This window comes from Centruroides vittatus, unplaced genomic scaffold (genome assembly GCF_030686945.1).
Source record: "Centruroides vittatus isolate TY-2023 unplaced genomic scaffold, ASM3068694v2 contig_199, whole genome shotgun sequence".
In the NCBI taxonomy this organism is placed as follows: Eukaryota; Metazoa; Arthropoda; class Arachnida; order Scorpiones; family Buthidae; genus Centruroides; species Centruroides vittatus.
Genome location: NW_027121224.1, coordinates 462,843 through 484,883, shown reverse-complemented (window position 1 = coordinate 484,883; position 22,041 = coordinate 462,843). Strand labels below are relative to the sequence as shown.

Genomic DNA, 22,041 nt, shown 5'->3' with positions numbered 1-22,041 from the left:
TATTTAGTGAACTATTAAGTAAATTCATTATTGCATATTTCATATAATCTAAATAGATATAATTATTTTACTCAATATTTCCTTTATACCACGTGGATTCACATAGAGAACGTCGCCATATTAAATGCTGTTATAGTTGTGAAGGTTGTGATCTTTTTAGCCATAACTCAACTAAATATATTACTGGGTGTAGTTCATTTTGTCGTTGTCCGTTGGAAGCATTCCGATTTTTATTTAATAGTTACATTATTTATATGTGGTTAAAAAACTTCATTATGATATTCAATGTTATTAACGAAATTTAATATTAGAATGATAATACTGTTCAGTATTTTTCTTCAATAAAATAATATCAGTGCTATAAATAAAATCTTAGTCTATTAATAGTTAATTATAGAAACCCAGCATTTTATTTATTAGTCGTTTGTCTTTTCATATGCAAAGAACTTTATTGCCTTGAAGTACTTAGTTTTTTTTATTGTTTTCCACTAAGCCTAACACACTGCTTAATTATTTATTGAAATGGTATCAATTAAATTATAATTAATTTCATTCACAGCATCTAAATATAATTAGATTTGAAAATAATTCTTTGGTAATTTAGGATAGATATGGCCAATGGCTGTATAAATTAACTAATCATAGTAACTTGGAACAGACTTGTATATATATATATATATATGTATGTATGTATGTATGTATGTGTGTATGAAAGTAAATTTCATTCATCTTAAATTTTTATTAATTTATTATAAATTATGAAAATTAGATTATTAAAACCAGTCAAAAATATACTTTTATATACCTTGTTATTTAATTTTATATAAAAATAAATAATTGTATTAGATTCATGAGTTAGTTGGTCTAATATGCTATTAAATAAATTTTTAATTAAAAAAATACTTCTTAATTTTAATTGTTATGTATCAATTTGGAGAATTGACACAAAATAATTGAAAAAAACATTTCAGAAATTTTGCTTTTTAACAAATTGACAAAGTATTTACATCATCTCTCTTGGAGAAATTGGTGTTAAATAACGCAGTGAAGAAATAAAACTACCTTCATACTAATTATTACATTCTACACAATATTAAAAGAATTAGAGGTAATCTAAATAAGTTTTAAGTATTATAAATCTCTAAATTTTAAAAATTGTTTATTCCGAAAAATTTATTGTTATTCTGAACTAAAATATATGCTTAAATGATACAATTATTTTAATAAAATAGTAAATATCAAATGTTTCGTTTCTAAAGAATGCTTTATTCAACATAAAAGATGACCAGTTGTTTTTCTTAATACAGAATTTCATATTAAAAAGTCTTTAAACAAGCTTAAGAATTACTAGAAAATGTTATCCAAATAAAGTATGTAGACAGTTTTTGAGCAATTTTAAAAATACATTACAATATACTTTTTTCTTTTAAAAAACAAAACAGAGTTTGGACAACGGGATAAATTATATCTTCTTTTCGCTCCTTGATATTCAAATTATAGACAATCAAATTTTAAATGTATTTCTTCTCTGTTAAAGGATTTGTTATGTTCTAGTCTTAAAAAAAGAAAGTTATTTCTATCTGTAAAAGTGTATAAATGTTCTAGAAATATTGTATTGTTCACATTAGAACAAGGCAAATATTGTATATGTGTTCATAAATAAAGATAGTCTATAAAATAATGTTATTTTATGGAGCATTGCAATAACTGCAATATATAATAGTATCTTCTTAAATAAGTCGTACAAAAATGTACGAAAATTCTGATAGTCGCATTTGAATATTTTCAAACTCTAAAATCAATTTTCAATAATAATATTGCCATGACAAAAGTATTTTTGATATCTAACTTAAATTGAAACTAATTATTAATTTATAGTCACTTTTTAAAATTGAGATTTGGTAGTGGATCAGATGCAAGATGAAAGTCACCCATTCCTTTCTTTGCTGCTGAAGTAATCTCATCCATACTTTTTACAGTTTTATTTGTTAATTCTTGAACTTCTGTATTTATTTTGGAGATAACCCATTCCATAGCTTGTCTACCCTAATTTAAAGAAGAAAAAAAATTTATATTTAAGTATATACTTCTCAAAAAATAGTACCAATTAATTAATATAAGAAGAGAACATTTTATTAATATAAGTAAAGAAAATAATATTGTTGAAGCTAATTATTAATTTATTTTTTATAATATTTTCTTTCTTTTAGGCAGCCTGTTCTGTTTTCACTTTACACAGAACTACTGTATACAATGAAAAATAGACTTAAATTATATAACTATTAAATTTTTATTGTTCTTAAATATACCTAATAAATATTTAAAAATACTACATTTTGTATATTATGTAATTTTTTTAATTTTTTAGTTTTAATAAATGTAGTAATTTTTAAGATTATGGAATATTAAAAGAGCAAAGAAAAAGAAGCCAAGTAGTTGTATATTTATATTTTACTTAATAGCAGAAGAGAGAAACTAATAAAACTAAAAGCACATTAACTGAATTCAAGAAAAAATAGTGATTTGAATTGCTTACAGATGAAAATTGATTTTTGTTACAAAGTAATTCACAAAGAATTACTGATTGAAATGTTTGTAAAACCAGTGAAGTAATATTTGTCACAAATTTAGAAGTGTGTAGAAGTTTTTTAATATTAAAAAAACCTCTACACACATTTCTGATTTGCTATGCATTTATGTATGTATGATTATTTTGTATATCTTAAATACAAATATGACATCACTATTGCAACTCGTTTGTATATTGTAGCAGCAGATAAAATTTTATGCTTCATTCTGTAATTATATACACTAATTAAAACTGAGCTACAGTAGAGAGTCGTTTATCTGAATCAATTGGGGACTGGGGTTCTTTGAATAAGTGATTTGTTCGGATAACCGATTATGTACGAAAAAATATATTAACCTATCCGATGTTGAAATTTTTCTCCATTGCATGTTGCTTCGTGTTGAATTTTCGTCGATTTTAAGCCTAATGAAAATTTTTATAATAATAATAGAGACTATTGTATTGTTAAAAATTATTTCTTTATTTTGTACAAACAAAATAAATATATTGAAAAATATAAAAACAAAAATTATACTTTAAAAGTAAATCTAGTATCAAAAAAGTTCGATTCAGCACGACACAGTCCGACTGGAAAGCATTCAGATAACCGGGGTTCAAATAAACAACTCTACTGTGTTATTAAAAGATACTGCTACTATCCACAAAAGTAACTAATATATTATATTTATGATATTGAATATACCTGAGATACTTTGTGTTTTCTGTTTATCTGCCCTAATTTTTTCATAAATTATAAAATTTTTGAAAAATAGTCCCTCAATTAAATTTCTTACTGATTAAATTTCTCTCTCTCTTAAATTTTGTTCATTTTACAAAAGCAGACTATATACTTCCTAACTGCATATTTATCCTATGACAAAAATTCTTTTAATACACACATTAATACATTTATAAATGGACATTTAATTTTCCATAAATTCAACAATATATGGCTTTTGTTGAGTCCTGAGGAATCTTTATTCTCATTATTATTACAAACACATTTTGGATTTAGGCATTTTTATGCCATCCTTCAGCAACAATAAGAATTAAATATACAGTAAAAGTTCTCCAACTCAAATATTTATTTAACATAAAGAAAACAAAGCACTTGGTAAGTCTCAGTAGAATAGCATAGGATTCAATGTCTCCAACTTGAATTTCTTAACTCAAATTTCTTCAAACTCATTTAAATAAACTACTAAATACAGAGATTAATTTATAAAAACAAAACAGTGATAAAACAAAAAATAAAAATCAAAGATTCTTTATATAATGCAAGAGAGAGAAAAATAGTAATCTATTCAGAATCAGCATTTTTTACTCTATTGGTCTCTAACTTAAATTGTCTGTAACTTGAAGTTTTTCCTGCCCCACTGGACTTAAGAGTTAGAGAAGTTGTAGTGTATTAATAATAATATTGTCAACAGGACATCTAAATTTCATGTCTACCTACTATTTTTCTACAGTTGATTTTCACAAAACATTTTTTAAAAGTAATCATAATAATTATTCCAGGACCCAACACAAGTGTTTTTATTTATACTTTAGCCTGTTTAGTACAATAAACCACATAATAGAGTTTCAATTATTTTTAAAAAATTTCTGATCTCAGAGGAAATAGAAAAAAGCCTACATCTGAAATGCATGTATAAAAACAATGAGAATAAAGATTTCTCAGAAGATGACAAAGACCATATGTTGTTGGAGTTAATGGAAAATCAAGTGACCAAATACGTGTATATAATAATCACCAACTTCTTTAAACAGTAAATTCATGTAATATTAAATTATTTTAGTTGGCCTCAATGAATATAATGCATAACAACTAATTATAAATATTTTTGAAAATTCATCTTGATTTTACTCCTCATTTTATAAGAAAAAAAGTGGATTCCATTTTATCTTGTAACTATATTTTGGAATTTACACTGTTCAATCTTTAAAATTAATGATCTTTTTTATAAGTAACAATCTATTTTAAATTCTAAATTTAAGAAATAAGTTCATTTACACATGGCATCATACTAACATTCGAAATTTTTTTGAAAATTCTGCATCTATACTGTAATTAAATTTTTTCTAACATGTTATTTGAAAAATCATTTGAATATAGAATCATTCTAAAACATTACAAATAATTGAAAATACCTGACGATGGCCTGTTGATCAGGTTGAAAACATTTGTTAACTCTTTGGGGTTAGGTGAGTTAAAAACTGTCCCACCTTTTGCTTAGCTTTTTATGCATGGGGGGACATATTTTAACCCACCTCCAAAAGTTGAAGTTATTTATAGTCATACAGTTTAATATTTTATTTAAAGTGTTTCATTCAGTTGGCAAATGTTTTTTCCCATTTTTTTATATTAAAAAAAATTCTGTGCAACTAGAGGAAAACTTCTGTGCCTCAAAAAGTTAAAGCAATAAATGTTGGTTCTTAGCAATATAAGGTGTGTGTGTCAGAATGTTATTTGAAACTCAAGATTCTGATGATCTTGAGTATCATAATATATTTTCCTTATGTTCAATTTTTTAAAAATAATTTTAAATTAAGTTAATAAATAACTTTTATTCATTACTTATTGCAATATTTAATAGTTATTTATAATTTTAGCTTTTTTCTGAAGAAACTAAAGTCTTTATTTCTTGTGACAATTAAGATGTAGAAGCAGTTTAATAATAAAAATAATAATATACAATGAAAAACATTAGCATATTCTTTACAATACTGATACATTTTCTAATGATATTTTATTTTGTAATCTAAAGTATATTATTTTTTGTTATAACAATTATTATTATTTTATTTTATTATCTGTAAGCTAAAATATAGAAGATTTTTTAAATTCTTTTTTAGTGAAAAATTGCAACAATGTATTTTTCAAATGAAAATGACTGGTAATGATTGAAAATTATATTAAGAGAAAAAATTTAATAATTCTGATCTCTAAATATAAATCATTCAACAAATTTCATTTTATAGAAACTTTGAGAGAAAAATAATAATTCAGTTCATGTGACTTAACTGGGATACTGATGTTCATAATGATATCTCTCATATAGTATGAGCTGGATGTATATTTAAGTAACTTAAATAGTAAGAAAGATGTAGAAGATCAGAATAATGATAATAAGAGAGATTTATTTCACTTTATTAATAATTCAGTTCATGTATTATTGTCATAAATGTCTTGCACAAAATCATTTTATCCAGCTAAGTAATATTTACTTAAGATATAAAATAATTTGAAAAAATATTACTGGAAAGAATTATAAAATATTAAATTTCAAAATTTGAAAGTATACTTTCAGAAAATTGTACAGAAATGTGTGTATTTTCTGCTATTACACAACCCACTTTCATACAAGTTCAGCCACCTAACAAAAGTTATTGTTTAACTTTGGTAATCTAGTTTATAATAAATCAATTTTATTTACAGTAAAGCCATTGCCATTATTCAAAAACAAGAATGTGTTTTACTACAAATATTCTGTATGCTATTTTTTAGCACATAAAAAAAGTAAATAAAAATCATTACATTTCAAAAGTCTTTGGCCTTGTCAGTTATGTTGCAAAATACTTCAGCCTGTGGGGATTAGTATTTGGTGAAGTCGTCTTTTACATAACAAAGCTGATGCAACCAATCTGAAATTTTATTTACAAGTTGTAAACAACAATCATGAGTTTTTTTTTTCCATTCTTGTTTTAATACTGTATGCAATTCTTTTATTGAAAGCTGCATTTTCAAACTGCTTTCTTCAATATTTTGTAAGATTTTTGATGAGTGATATGTCAGACTGTTTACTGATCATGGAAGTGTTGGTACACGATGATGCTCAAACTAGGACTTGATAATTTCTGCCATAGGACAACAGATATTATCCAATTAAAAAACAAAACCATTATCAGGATAGAAACGAGAAATTGTTAGCAAAGAATCTTGAATATTCTGTGAAATTAATAGTTCCATCAACAATATGCAGAGCACCAATAACTTTGGCACTTATATACCCTCATACCATGACACTCAACAGAAATTTAACTGTAGCAAAAGCAACTGGACTGAACGGTTTCATGTTTTTGTCATAATACTTTGCCATTGTTGTTGTATCCTGTCCTTGTGTTCTTTAGCCCAGACAAATCTTGCTTTATGCTGTTTAACAGTAAGAATGGATTTTCTTTTATCTTATAAGATGAATAATCTATGCTTGAGTTGACACTTTTATGTTACACTTGATACATCTTTTTTGATGATGCTAATCCAGTCTGATGCTATTTCTGGCAACATTGTATGTCAATTAGCCTTTACAATGTGGATTAGTGTCCTATTTTCATATCTGATGTTTGAGGTCATCCTGAAAATTTTCCAATTGAATGTGGCAGATCCAAACGTCAATCTCCCAAGTAGATCTCCCTTCTTTATGTAATTTAATAATTTATTTCACACACATCTTTTTAAAAAAGCTTTTTCACATACCATGTTTAGAACATATCATGATGACATGTTGTAGTTATGGCTTTCAAGTTAATATACAAATAAATTTACATATAAAACTAAAAAATTTTCTTTTAATAAAACATAACTATTCTTTTAACAAAATTGTGCAATTATTATTTTTAAACATACATGACAATTTTTAAACATTAACTGCTGTTTGGCCAAAGTATTCTGAAACAAGTGTTTGTTTATTATTATTACAGTATTTTATTTTGCAGTTCAAATAACATGTAGACATTTTTTTTATCACCATTTTACAAAACATCTTTGTGTTTTAATAATATATTCATCTATATGTACATAAAACTTATTCTATTGAATACCACGTTTACAAGATAAATGACAGCTTCTTGAACACAGCCAAATTTGTATGAAAGCAGGCTGTAAATTTGAAATTATGTAAATTTCCTAGGAATTAAATTCTTGTGTATATCAAATTAGACTGCCTGTTTAATATTTTAAATAAAAATAAAAATTTCATATAACAGATCAGAACTCACTTTTCCTGCATTTGATGATATTGATCCTGCAACAAAATCTTCCAAATAGCTACTTAATGGCACTCCTTTAATAGTAACTATGGCTTCTTGTTTTAATAAAGTACTGAAAGGAAATAATATGCCATAAATAAATTTTTGCAATGATATTTAATAGGCTAATTCAGTTGTAAAATTATGTATGTACAAAACAGCAGCCTGATTCTATAAAACTTTGAAAAAGTTATGTAAAAATATTTAAATTATATATAAAATTTTTTAAACATCACTATTATACTTATAAATAAGCAAGCAATCACTTAATTTCTTTACTTTAACTATTAAACAAAAATACTGTAATACAGAAATAAATCTTTGAAAAAGCTAGAGATGTAATGATATCAAACTGATACATTGCTGCATCAGAATGTTACATTTATTGGTATCAGTTCATTTACAAACCACTCCTTATATATATATATATATATATATATTTTTTTTTTTAACTCTTTCCGCCCTGTGGGCACTAAGAGGGCCTCTTTTAGTAGGCCCATTATGGGTTCGGCCAGGCCCACAATGGGGCAACCGGGTGGTGAGGGACAGGGCCCGACATATCCGAACGGACCACCCCCCGAAAAATTCCTGGGGATTTTTCGACCCGCTCGGATTCGATCCCAGGTCCCCCAGAGCGGTAGGCTGCCACCTTGACCGCTCGGCCATCCGGCCGCTACTCCTGATATATTATCAGTACTCATCGCTAGAAAAACAATCTTTACATACTAGTCATAATTAAATCTTACTACAACAAAAAATGAATCTAGAACTTTAAATGCATTTTCATTAAAATATATAGCAATATAAATTATATTTTATTATTAAAAACACAAAATATAAAATAAAATGCTCTTTTATAATAATCAATAGTTTTACAATGCCATCTTCCTTAATTAACCACTCAGCAGTAAGGGACATATATATCCGCTAAATTTTTTTGGGGGTATCGCCAAAAACTACCGCTAAAAAAGAATTCACAAAAAATAATTATGTAACAATAAAAAAGACTTTTCTTTACTAGACATAACTGTTTACAAAATCTTTTTCCAAAACAGTAATGAGAAAAATCGCGTGAAAAAATACTTTAAAAATTTCCCAGGTATATTCTCCATTACTAAGGGATAGCACCATACGTGACTATCCCACTGCTGAAAGGTTAATATTAGTATGCACTGTGAATGACAGTATTGTGTTTTACAATCAGGTTTTACTTAAACTTTACTTCTTTTATCCTTCACATCAATATCTAAATAAATTCCAGTGGTAAAATTTCAAAAAAGTCCAAAGAAAATTAAAGTGCTAGATTGTTCCCAAAGAACTGATAGTTATGGTTGATTGCACTTTCATTTTTCATTGTAAATGAATCAGCCATAAAACCCATTAAGAAAAAAGACATTTTAAAAATGCAGCAAAATCTTTCTCCCAAAAAAGCAAAAAGATAATCAAGATTGTCAGAAAAAAAAGCCTTAAGAGTTGAAAAACCTATCACAGAAGAACATCTCTCAATGGCCTAATTGATCATTTTAGTATAACTACAAGTCAAAATTTGTTACATTTAAAGTAATTTGACATTTCTGAAGATGACAGGATGGCCATGATCAGCCTGTCATGTTGAATGCCTGAATTAAGCATCAAAAATTTTGAAAGAAATTCTTTGTTTTAACAAAGAAAAATTCTACCTTGAATTATGTTTCCAAAATTTCACTAACTGATCTAAATAAATAATGGGGCAAATTATGATTAAGAAAAAAACAATAATTATTATTCTCAACACTATTAAGTGAATTTTAGCTTACCATTCAGATTTTGTGGGATGTGGACTGTAAGTCAACATTTCTTCTATGGAAATTTCATTACAAAACGTTAACTAATTAAAAATAACAAAATATACTTTTAAAAACAGTTTTCAAAATAAATCTTGCAAATAACTTTAATGTAAATAAAATTATATTTATTTCATACTCAATAAATTGATTACATACAGAAATAGAAACTTCTAATTTCAACATTAAAATATATAGATTTTTTTAAAAATTATGTTCTTGCCATATAATTAAACATATTATATATAAGTATTTAAATGAAAAGCTCCTCTATTCTTTATTGGGCAACTTTAAGGCTAATTAATTATTAAATAATTAAGTAAGTTGGCTTGATGTAGAGTTAAGTTGTCATCTGTTAAATTTAATAATTAGCAATAAATTTCATTATAAGTATAATTTTTCTATTGCTGAGAAATTTTAATTTACTGTACAATTTTTCAAAAAATTTGTTCAAGTTTACAGGGTCTGAGTTAGCAGGTGTTTACTGTGTAGTCAAATAAAAGATACAATAATGGCTAAATGTTTTATATTTAAGAAATAGATAAGTAATTTGTCTTTTAATTGAAAAATTCTTATTGCAAACAGCTTTTATCATCACAACAATAAAACAATTAAAAAACAGAATTTTAAGTTCTATCATAAATAGATATGTACTGATTAATCATTTGCTAATCATTATTGTATTAATCAATTTCTCCAGCAATTAATTGTATCTTAATTAATTCTTCAAATATCAGAGAAATTGATAAATAATCATTCTACTGGGAAAGCATTATTACTGAAATTAAGTTAACATTTAAAACTGAATGATGTTTAAAGAAACAATAGCTTTATTAATAACAATAATTCAGGATAATCATGGCAACAAATCCAATTATGCTAGAAACTGCTAAATTTTTTTATCTGAAATTAATACAATCATCAAATTTCTACACAATGTTACATACTTGTATATGTAACAAATATTGTATGTACATTTTTATTAAAATTAGGGTTTATTTTTGTGATATTCTTTACAATAAATGATAAAAAGTTGTTTTAATTACAGCGCTACAAACAACAATTAATTAATTAAATACAATATTTACATTGATTAACACTTACTGAGCTAGAAACGTATTATTATGTTTGTCGATATATCCTAAAATTTCTAGCTTCAAAACGTACCAATACGTTTTCAGCAATGAAAATACAATTTCTTTGTGTATTTTAGTGTGTGCCTGTTAATAAATAGTGGGCACTATTTATTCAGAAATTTGAAATATCAGCGATTTTGTCCAATCACAATGATAGTCTGATTCGGAGTTTCGTTGCCATATTTTGCAAGTGAATATAGAGTCGTTTTATTTTTTATATATAAGTTACATTTGGATATGGCGCATTAACATACTAACTAATAATTGTTTGAATTCATTAATAAAAAAATCAACAAATATAGTGCCGATTATATTGATTTTTCTGAGAAAATGTCGTGATTATGATTTAGGCCTAACCGAGATCGAAAAAATACAAATAAGCCACATAACTTTGTTATTATTTTAAACCTGTATAGTTTATATGATATTACACAATTTATATACTTTTTAGACATTATCAATACAAAAGTTGAATTCCTAAATTTCTGATAGTGCTAATGCCATCTTATGTACATTTTCCAAACCCACTCAATTACGAAAACAGCTACGATCAGAAAAAAAGTCTACTAATAATATTGACAAGTACATCATTATTTTGAATAAATTCATCGATGTACTATATATTTCATACATAAAAATACAAATTTTAAAGCTATATTGCAGTTTTCAATTTTTTTCATTTTATCTTTATCAACTATCACTAGTGCCTCTAAAATTTTTTGTATTCAAATATGATTGCATTTCACTAACTATTCCATCTTTCACACAATAGTGAACTCAGTGAACAACTTGTATATGACTTAATCATATGATTAACAGAATATGTATTGTTTCTAGCTTTCCTTTGATGTTTTTAATTATATACAGTGTTTTATAAAAATTTTAAATAAAATGTTCTCTATTTACTTTAAATAATCTTTTATTTGTAAACTTACATTTCTAGAGCGAAGTGTCATGATTCTATGCCTAGGATCAACTTCTGAATGTTCACTGGCATAACATGTTTTATCTGTACCAAGAATCTAAATTTACAAAGAAATAAATTTCAATAATAATTTGTCATTGTATAATAATAAATTCTGTAAATATTTTTACCTTGACTGCCCATGATGGCAGGCCCCACTTCGTGCTAATCAAACGGTGTGTTTTTAAAACACCATTTGCTATCTTCCTATCTACAACATCAATTCCAACAACAGCAGGGTTCATAGGATTAGGATATTTTCTCCAAGCAGCTTGTGCAACTGTTTCCCAAGGGTGACTAAAACATTAAATCATTTTTATCAATTACTAGAATAAACATTTAATGAAATGAACGTATTAAAATTATTGTTTAAATTTAGCATATAACCATTAATATTTCAGTTTTTATGAAAAAATGCAGTAAATTCAATTCTGAAAACTAAGTTAAAATGTTTAGTTTTATATATATTTTACAAATTTCTAATACAAATAATAATATCTAAAAACTATGAACTAATTAAAACTACAAATTTAGAAATCCCATAGTTACATAATGACATTATTAGCTTAACTTGTTATTATTCAACCTTAAAATGTCAATGTTTCGAAGTTAATTTTTAAAAAATATTTCTGGAGGATCTTAGGCAATATGAAAACATTCTGTTATTTCCATTAATATATATAATATAGTTAAAGGTTTCCTCACATTGAGCCAACATATCAGCATTACCTAGGTAATATTACTAAATGGAAAGCACAAAGCCAAATTATCTAATCTCTGGTAGAAATAGCTTCTTCAGTAACTATTGTACAGTATAACAATCCGAACAAGAAAAAAATCATAATCTTTTTCATATTATTTAAATTGTTGGAGCTGTTGCAAAAGACATTATTCGATCAGAAAATTTCAATTCAATATTTTCAATCAAAACATGATAATTTATACATACAAATCAGACAAGCATTCATTAGCAAGAAGATTACTTTTAGCTTCATTTTTCTGTAAACATGCAAATATTCTTAAATTTTTGTTACTAATCAATTTATTTTTGGTATAAATAGTTTGTCCAATATTTTGAAATACTAGATATTAAAAGGTGTTGGCTGAGACTTCATGAATTTACTTAAAAAGCTAAACAAAAAAATAATGTCAAAGATTGAATTTCTTTAAATTTCAAAAAGGATAATATACAGTAGAATCCGAATGGTTCAAGGTTCCATATAGTTTGAGGCACTATCACCCTTAAACCAAAGTACTGTATGTACTGTACATGTGCTTAACCAGAACATGTAAAAATTGCATATTTGGGTAATTCAAATCAAGTGTGTGATAAGACACTACACATTGAAATTGTAAGCAAACTGACAGGTCTAACAGTGGAATTCAATTTATTGTATTGTGAAATGATATGGCAGCTAGATACTTCCAGATACATTGTTACTTGTCCTATGTTGTACAGAACATAATATATTGTGCTTTAAAATACATAATCATCATTGTTGTTACTAAAGTAATATTTTAATATAATATAATGGATGTATTGTTATCACCTCTTTGGGTAATAAGTAAGTGAAATAACAGTTAGGGATTGAAAACAAAAGAGGAAAAAACTGAACAGTTTCATTCTCATCACAACTCTTAATAAACAGCCACATAAATTGATGAAAAGAACAGAGTATAAAAAAAACCTTTTGGTTTTTGCAACAAAAAGAAAAAGGAAGTCCCATAAGTCCCATTTGCAACAACAAGCACTTTTCTTTAGAAAGGAATTCAAAGAAGGTGAAGATAATTTTACAATTAGCATGGTATGGTTAGATAGGCCAAAGATACAATTCCCAACAACTATCAGGTCAGTCCATAAGTTCATGTGTATTTTTATCTACAAAAAAAGCAGCAAAAAATTTTAATTAAATTTTATTTCAATCTATAATGTATTCACCATTATTTTGTACAATTTCTTGCCATCTTGATGGTAGCTTTTTAATCCCGTCTTCGTAAAATGATTTCGGTTTTGAATCAAAATATTCAAAAATAGCCTTTTTTACATTGTTCTCATCCTCAAAAGTTTTCCCTTTTAAAAAATTCTGCAAACTGCAAAAAAGATGATAATCACTGGGAGCAATATCTGGCGAATATGGTGGATGAGGTAAAATTTTCCAGTTGTAGCTTTCAAGTTTCTGTACAGTTATTTTTGCAGCGTGTGGTCTGGCATTGTTATGCTGCAAGAGAACCTGCTTTCTGTTCACTAACGACGGTCGATTTTTTTTCAATTTTTCATTTAAACACTCTAATTGCTCACAATACATTTGAGCTGTAATTGTTTGATTAGGTTCTAACAGCTCAAACTGAATTACACCTGACATATCCCACCAAACAGACAAAAGAATTTTTTTTGGATGCAACCCACCTTTTGTAGTCGGTTTTGGCTGCTTGTCGTGATCCATCCATTGTCTTTTTCTTGTCACATTATTATAGAGGATCCATTTTTCGTCTCCAGTAACCAGCTTACCAAGAAAAGGTTCTAAAGCAATACGGGATAAAAGACGTGCAAATGTTTACACGTCAGTTAGCTATTGACAGTTCATGTGGTATCCATTTTCCTAGCTTTGAAACTTTTCAGATTTGTTGTAGGTGTCTATGAACAGTTCCATGGGATGAATTTAAACGTTCCACAATTTCATCAACTGTTATAGATGGTTCTGCTTCTGCTTCAACTAGTGCAGAGCGAGCATCATCATCAAAGTCAACGGGTCTTCCAGTACAAGCCTTATCCTCCACACTAAAATCATTGTTTCTAAATCTTTCAAACCACTTCTGCGCAGTCCTTGCACTAATTACAATTTGATTATGTACAGTATTTATTTTTTTGGCTGCATTTGTAGCATTCTCACCACTTAAAAATAAAAAGTATAAAACATGTCTTTTATATTCATCCGTTACTTCCATTTTAACAAAAATAAACAACTGAAATGTTCACAATTCTGAACAGTATTATATGAATGAGATCCAATTTAACACTTCAGTGTAAAAATTATCACATTAGACTGACATTTTTAACAGCAAAACAAGATTTTTCTCAAGGTCATAAAAATGCTCATGGACTTATGGACTGACCTGATAATAATCTGCAGTAATAAATTATCAACAGAACCAAAGATATACCATTATTCAAAATGCAAATTTAAGAACTCATGGAAAAATGAACAGCTTTCTTTTGATCAGTTATACATGTGTGATGAAATAGTACTAAATTATAAAATATTGCCATCTAAATTGCTTGCTCATAAAGAAGAAAAGGCAGCTTCCGGTTACAAAAGAAGCAAAAAAAGATTAACCATTTTGGCTCATGTTAATATATCAGGAAGACAAATTAAAACTCATAATCACATAATCATATGGAAATCTAAGACTAGAGCATTTAATAATGTTTCTATATCTGTGTTGCCTTCAGTTTATAAAAACCAAAAAAATTCTTGGACAGGAAATTTTCCAAAAGTTAAGTTTTTTGAACATTTGTTCTTGAAGTAGAAAAGTTTCTCCAGACAAATAATTTACCACAAAGTTATTCTACTTCTTGATAATGCACCTTTTCATCCTGATGGAAATGTATGTTATCAAGCTTTTTTACTGTAAGTTTTTAAATATACATCTAAAAACTGATGTTTGTATTTTTTTTCTTTGAAAAATGTTATTAATAAAATAACAAAAAAAATAAACAACAGCTAGCAGATTATCATGTTAGATGATTCAAAATATAATTAGTAATTATAATAGGTTTTTATAGACACTATTATGGCATGTAAACATAAAATTCACAATATAAAGAGGATATAAGGCAGATACTTGCCCAGCAAATAATTAGTCTAATTCACAACACAACACCTTTACTTGTTGCTGAGATAGTTTTATTGAAAGAACTAACGTTTTCGGCCTACTCAATAGGCCCTCATCAGGCTTAACTTTTGAAAACGGAACATTGGCGTTCCATTAAAAGAATACATTTGTTTAAAAATTCAAAGCATCAGTAACGGAAAAAAAAAGGAAGAACATGGTAATATATACAAATATAAATATACAATAAAATTAACAAAGTAAAAATAAGAAGTAAGAAATAAAAATGAATCTACTGGTGATACTTTATATAAACAGAGTAGTAACTTCCGTTTTTGAAAGTTAAGCCTGATGATGGCCTATTGAGTAGGCTGAAAACGTTAGTTCTTTCAATAAAACTATCTCAGCAACAAGTAAAGGTGTTGTGTTGTGAATTATAAAGAGGATATTTGGGATTTTTTGGTATCTTATATGAATTCAGTAGATATTCCATTTATGATGATACAATCTCAATTTTGAATTAGCCTATAACTTGTGCTAATGTAAACATATCTTATGTGAATTAAATATTAGGAATACTGGCAAAATTTATTTTGATTTACTTTAATTGTATTAACACACTTTAATTGTGTTTCTGATATAATAAATTACTGAGTTGTTGTCAAATGTTCTTTGTAAAATATAATTTAATTCTTTGAAAATCTGAAATAGTAAACTGGTGTTTGAAAAATTTTTTCGAAAAGTTTTTTCAATTCTACAAAAGAACAATGCGAGAACATTGTTCTTTTGTAGAATTGAAAGAATTCAATACTAAATATCAGATAATTTTCAAAATTGTCAAGAATTTAACTTATTTCTACAATAAAAATTTATATTGTAAATATACAGAAGGCAATAAAACTGAGTAATTCTTATAAATTTAAAGAATGATCTCATTTCAAATATCTCATTTCTCATTATCCTAACTATTCTTAGTGATAAGGTAAATTAAATTTTGTAAATCAGAATTTCCATCTGATGTAAATTGCAAAATTTCACTAAACTGATTGTAAATAAAGTTAATTAATATTTCAAGTCATAAATTATAAAACTTCATTTATCTACACTACTGAAAATATTTATAATATGATAAACACTTTCACATTTTATAAGTAAATTTTAGCTCTTTAGAGAATAACAAGAGTTATCGGACATAAATTCTGAAATAAGATAAATACGTCAAATAGAAATTGAAGCATATAAAAAATGAAGCATGCAATGCCTTATGGCTTGCACATAAATTCAATCTTCAAAATACATCCACTTACAACCCCACTATTGCCATAATATTTTTTGCAGCACAAAGCATTGAGTTTAGAATTCATTTATTCAATAAAACATTTAGAGAAAAAAAGCATTTACATTATGGCATTGCATGCTTCAAATGTAATAGCATTATGTCATACAAGTGTTTATAATTATAATTTAAAATATCTAAATGATAAAATAGGTAAGCGGTGATTAAATATGAAATTTTTTTTATTATATTCATTATGAAAGTATAAAGAACAAATCATCAGTGATAATAAAAAAAATCTCTGAACAGGAAATTGCTAACATTAGATTACAAATAATATAATTTTTCTAAGAAATATTCTTAAAGTTTAAGCAAACAAACTTTCAAAAAAAGTTATTTATCATCATTTTCCAAACTGATACATTCATGTTTTTATGCAATTGTTTTAATTTAAATTCTATTTTCAATTCATTAATAAGCTATATAATTTATTATCATTTTTAGCATGCAATTTAATTTTAAAAATCTAAAAATCTATTTTAAAATAAATAGAATTTTTTAATTTGAATTTTATTTGCTCAAAATAGAACAATTATTATCTTTCAGTTCTGAGCAAATAAAATTCATAGTTTAATCTAATGACTGGTTGATTAAAATTTCAAGATTTAAAAATAGGGTAAAAACATATACATCAATTACTGGCTAATCGCCAAAAAAGAATAAAAATATTTTTTTTGCAGGTAGTTTTTAAAATCTTATTACGAATTGCTTTGAAAAATGAAAAAGAATTAATTTACACTAAGATGATTCAAAATAAAGCCGAAATATTCTCTTTTAGACCGTTAAATGCATTTTGTTTTTTAAAACATGAAAAATTAATAATAATTTATTAACTTTATTCTAAAATTTAAATGTGGAATTTAAAATTTGTAAATTTTTAAAATTTACAAAAAAAAGTGTGTACACTCAAACCTGTTTTTGTGCGATTTTTTATATGTGCAATTATTTTTGTGTGGTATACCAATTTGATTGAAATTCGTATACTGCACACAAAAAAAATCGCACAAAAAAAGACCGCACAAAAACAGGTTTGAGCATATAAATTTACTTATTAGTGTTTAATTACTGGTAATAACTTTTTAAAGATATGACATTTATTATAATTTTGTTATTAAATAATTATTAACTTTAAAAAATTTTGTCTAAAAATCTTTAGCTGAAGACAACTGTATTAACTATTTTAAACCAATCCTTTGTTTTTCTACCAATTCATTATCAACATGAATTTTCTATAGTTTCTCTTTATTAAGCAAATATAATACTTTAAACAGAAAACATCTAACAGACTAAACAAATTCTCTGAATTTAAAAATTAAGTTTTAGCATGAGTTTTTAAAATGTCCATAATAGCAATAAAATACAGAAAAATATGAATGCAAATTTATCCTACTAAAAGTACGATTTGATTAAAAAGTATTCCACTTATACACTAAATAAACAACTGTTAATCCTATCAACAGGGATAATTTATTTCTATATAGTTTTATAATAAAACTGAAGAACTGAAACAAAAAAAAAAAAAGCTATAAAATGCATTAAAGAATTTTAATCATCACAAATGTACTTAAATGACAATGGTTTTCATTAAGAAAACTGTTTTTTTTATATTATTTCTTTTATTTTTTAATATGTCAATATATGAATTAAAAATAAATAGCTACTCTGAATTTACAGTATTTATACTAGATGCTATAAAATTATCCATTAAGGTTATCCACATTCTAACAGGTAATAATTTAAGAAAATTTTCATTTTTATAAGGAAAGAGGAGAGAAAATAGAAACCTGTTCTGTTCATAATAGTAAGAAACAGGAAAGTTTCTAACTCAATTAAAATTTTAATGGTATCAAGTCTGAATTATTGGCACCATTCACTCATTGCTCAATTATCAGTTAAGCATAATAAAAGAATTATTTTTCTTTATCACTAAAGCAAAATAAGATAATTTGGTTAATAAAAATAATATATACAAGCAAATTTATAAATGAATGGCAATTGTAAGTATTACTTAGAAAATTCAATAGCTCAGCAGTTCCCAAAGTGTGCACCATGGCTTTCTTACAGGGGTGCCATGAAATGTTATAAATCTTTATAATTTTACTTAATTTAAAAAATATTGGCTATTTTGCAAATTGTACTTGTTAGAATTTGACATAGGGCGCGCCTTGGAAAAAGAGCACGCCCTGGATTTAACAAGAGTGCCGAGAATCAAAAAAGTTCAGGAACCACTGCAATAGCTTCCCACAGAACGGTTCATTTTTGTATGTTTTCAAACACCAACCTGTAATTTTAATAAAACTTGAAAGTTAGCAAATTCGACTCGGATATTGGTTAGAATAGAGTTTTACTTACCTTTCTTATTTAAGACATTATTTATAGTTTTTCTACTGCATAAAGAAAATAATTTATTATTAGGCATTGATCCATCTGTTGCATATTCACTCAATATATATTTTCCCAAGTAATCATTCACGATGCAGTTGGGATCCTCGTCTAAATCGTGATCACTACCAAAACTATGTCAGAGATGTAAAATGATTTCATTAGCCATATTTTTAATAAAAATGTATTTTATTTGCCTACAAATACAATGATACTTTTCTCTTTTAAACAGGTTTTCTGGGTTGTTAATAAACTAAACAATATTGTGATGTTCGTTATGAGATGTACTGGATCCCGCGAGCAGGGTGGTACAATAAATAAACTTTGATAACAAATTTTAGCACAAAGTATTTTATTTATTCACAACAAACCGGTTCCTTTTACAATATCCCAATTTTACGACCTTACCCTAGTCAAGATACACAGGCATTGAACATTTTATAATCAAACCAACACAAAAAAAAGCTTCCTAGCACGTGACAAATGAACGCGGGACGATCTAACTTACTCCAACTTAAAAACTAAACTTACAACTATCTTATAACTAAAGGAAATGAAAAAAGGATGGAAATTAATTAAGGATAAAGGACAGAGAGGAAGACTAGAAAATACCCGGAATTTTTTTTGTATCGATGAATCTTGGGGTAAGACACCTTCTCTGATTCTTTTCTCCTTTCATATTAATATTCTTTTGATTTCTCTCTTGCCATAGACCTGGTTATCTTTCACTGGCCTCGATATTCTACTTAGATGTTCGCTGTTCTCCACTTCTTTCTCGGATCCCTCAGCACCTTGCAGTCTCTCGTATTCTTTTTCTTTCTTTCTTTTACGCACTCTCAAGCACTGTCTTCCTCATGCCTCTTCTTCGGGATCTCACCACCAGAATGAATCTTCTCCAGCCGTTTTGCCTCTGGGCTTAACCCCCTCTTTTGTTTTTCACATGTTCTAGGAATTGGTAGTCTTACTCCCATGGGAGAAGGATTAATTAAGAAAGAACTTTAGAACAAAGAAACAGGAAAGACTTAAAACTAATAAATAAAAGTACACAACAAACATGGCCGACGGCCACAATATAATACTATATCTAAAGAAATGTCCAGGACAGTAAATGTAAATTTACAAAATAAAAGACTATACAATGAAAGAGTCAAGTTTTCTTTTGTATTTTTCTCGCACCTCAGGATATAACAATGTTATGGCAGAGTTGACATTTATTTAGAGGCATCTCATCCGTCTCAATACACAAAACATTCTTATTATTATTTTTTTACTTGTACAATCACCAGAGAAAAGATTGTATATTTTGTATATTGGAACAGACAAGAAAGATAGACTCTGCCATAAGACTGTTATTTCCTTCAGCATGAGAAAAGGAGATAAAAGGACAAAAGAAGACTCATCTCTTTTATTTTACAAATATAATTCAAAACCAATTATTAGCAATTCGATTGGATTTTTAAAAAGTCGAATTTCCAGTTTAATTCAACCTTTATTTCTCGAATTGTCACTACAGATAATCAATCGCCAAAACATATCATAGATTAGGTAGAAGTTACTTTAGGTAATTTGCACACGTACCATATACATGTATATATAGATTACCCAAGAGTACTTCTACTTAGATTTGTATAATAATATAGATTAAAATTTTAAGATTCAAGAAATAATCATTTCAAATTAGGAAAGTCTAGTTCAGTTTTAATAAAAATGGAAATAACTGAATAAACACCACCATTTACACAGAATTACATAAGAAACAGCCAGAAAAAAAAGTGTAAAACACCTAATTCAACTGTAAATTTGGCATAATGTCAACTGATGCATTTACAATATAAACACAGTTTAAACCTTTAGACATAATTATTATTATCATCAAACATTGTTGATTATTCATTTTATTTGGAATATTTTGAAAGAATTGCAATACTCCTTTATCCACAAATTCATTGTAAATGTGTTCAACCTTACTGATAATTCATGAAACGTTAGGAGATTTTACTATGGTATTATGAATATTTTATATATAATAAAATATTCATATTAATTATATATATAATGCAATAACATTTCAACATGGAATTTCCCCACACTTAACTTACTTGAAAGTATGTTCTGAAGTCCAAATCTTCATAATCTTTTATTTCTAACTAATTTATAAATATTCTAAACAGTATTTAAATATCTATACAATCCTAAAACTTATATGAAACTCTATATAAATATATATTTTCAATAATAAACTCCGTTTCAAGACAAAATGAGGCCAACCATTCGATTCTGAATCAGAATCTGTAAAGAAGGAAATTGCATCAACATTTCAGTGTAATATTCACGAAAGTAAGGAATTTTCCCTTTCGATGGGGAAATTTTTTCCAAAATATCAAATTTAAATATTTATTCGTTACATAAATACATAATTATAATAAATATGATGAAATTTAATATTTATTATATAATAAATTTAATTTTAAATTCGCATAAAAATATCAAATTAATTTTGTAGGGATTATTTTAAACCTTTGAATGTTATTACTTAATCAGAAACTGTGACATCAATGACGTCATTAGATACGTCAAACAGCTGATAAGTAAATCAAAAATGAGATTTTTTTTTTCTTGAATGAAACTCTTAATTTATTTATTGTCCTCTCATTATTACTAAAAACACGCTTTGCTCGATTTTAAATTAATATTCCTCATCAGTATCGTTTTAAATCTAGATGAATGAATTCAGAATAATTTTCAATTGAAATTTTTCAGGAGTGTTTTATACTTTTTACAAATTAATTCGAAATTAAGAATTTAATGAACGGTATTGAGTACTGACTTTTATCTTATGTGTTTTGGACATGTCTACCATGTATGTCTCTATTGTAAATATAATTAAGAGAGAAAACGTTGGTGTATGGCTTATAAACAATTACTATAAAGAAATTAAATTCAAAATTGTCGACGCAAAATAGAGCTCTTAC

General features: G+C 26.5%; 1 protein-coding gene across 1 annotated transcript; it reads right to left on the bottom strand.

The window, feature by feature from the left end:
* Window positions 1-1,245: 1,245 nt before the first annotated feature.
* slmo (PRELI domain containing slowmo) lies at window positions 1,246-21,375 on the bottom strand. Its single transcript, XM_067264896.1, has 6 exons — window positions 21,169-21,375; window positions 11,652-11,817; window positions 11,492-11,578; window positions 9,394-9,464; window positions 7,568-7,670; window positions 1,246-2,046 (listed from the first exon to the last, which is right to left on the bottom strand). The coding sequence occupies exons 1-6, from the start codon at window positions 21,198-21,200 to the stop codon at window positions 1,879-1,881; spliced, it is 627 nt and encodes a 208-aa protein (XP_067120997.1). The 5' UTR covers window positions 21,201-21,375; the 3' UTR covers window positions 1,246-1,878.
* Window positions 21,376-22,041: the final 666 nt, after the last annotated feature.

Coding starts and splice junctions, on each gene's coding strand:
- slmo (XM_067264896.1), bottom strand. CDS start 21,200: ATGAAGATTTGGACTTCAGAACATACTTTCAA. Junction 7,671..9,393: donor CATCCCACAAAATCTGAATG/GTAAGCTAAAAT, acceptor ATTTCCTTTCAG/TACTTTATTAAAACAAGAAG. Junction 2,047..7,567: donor TATCATCAAATGCAGGAAAA/GTGAGTTCTGAT, acceptor TCTTTAAATTAG/GGTAGACAAGCTATGGAATG.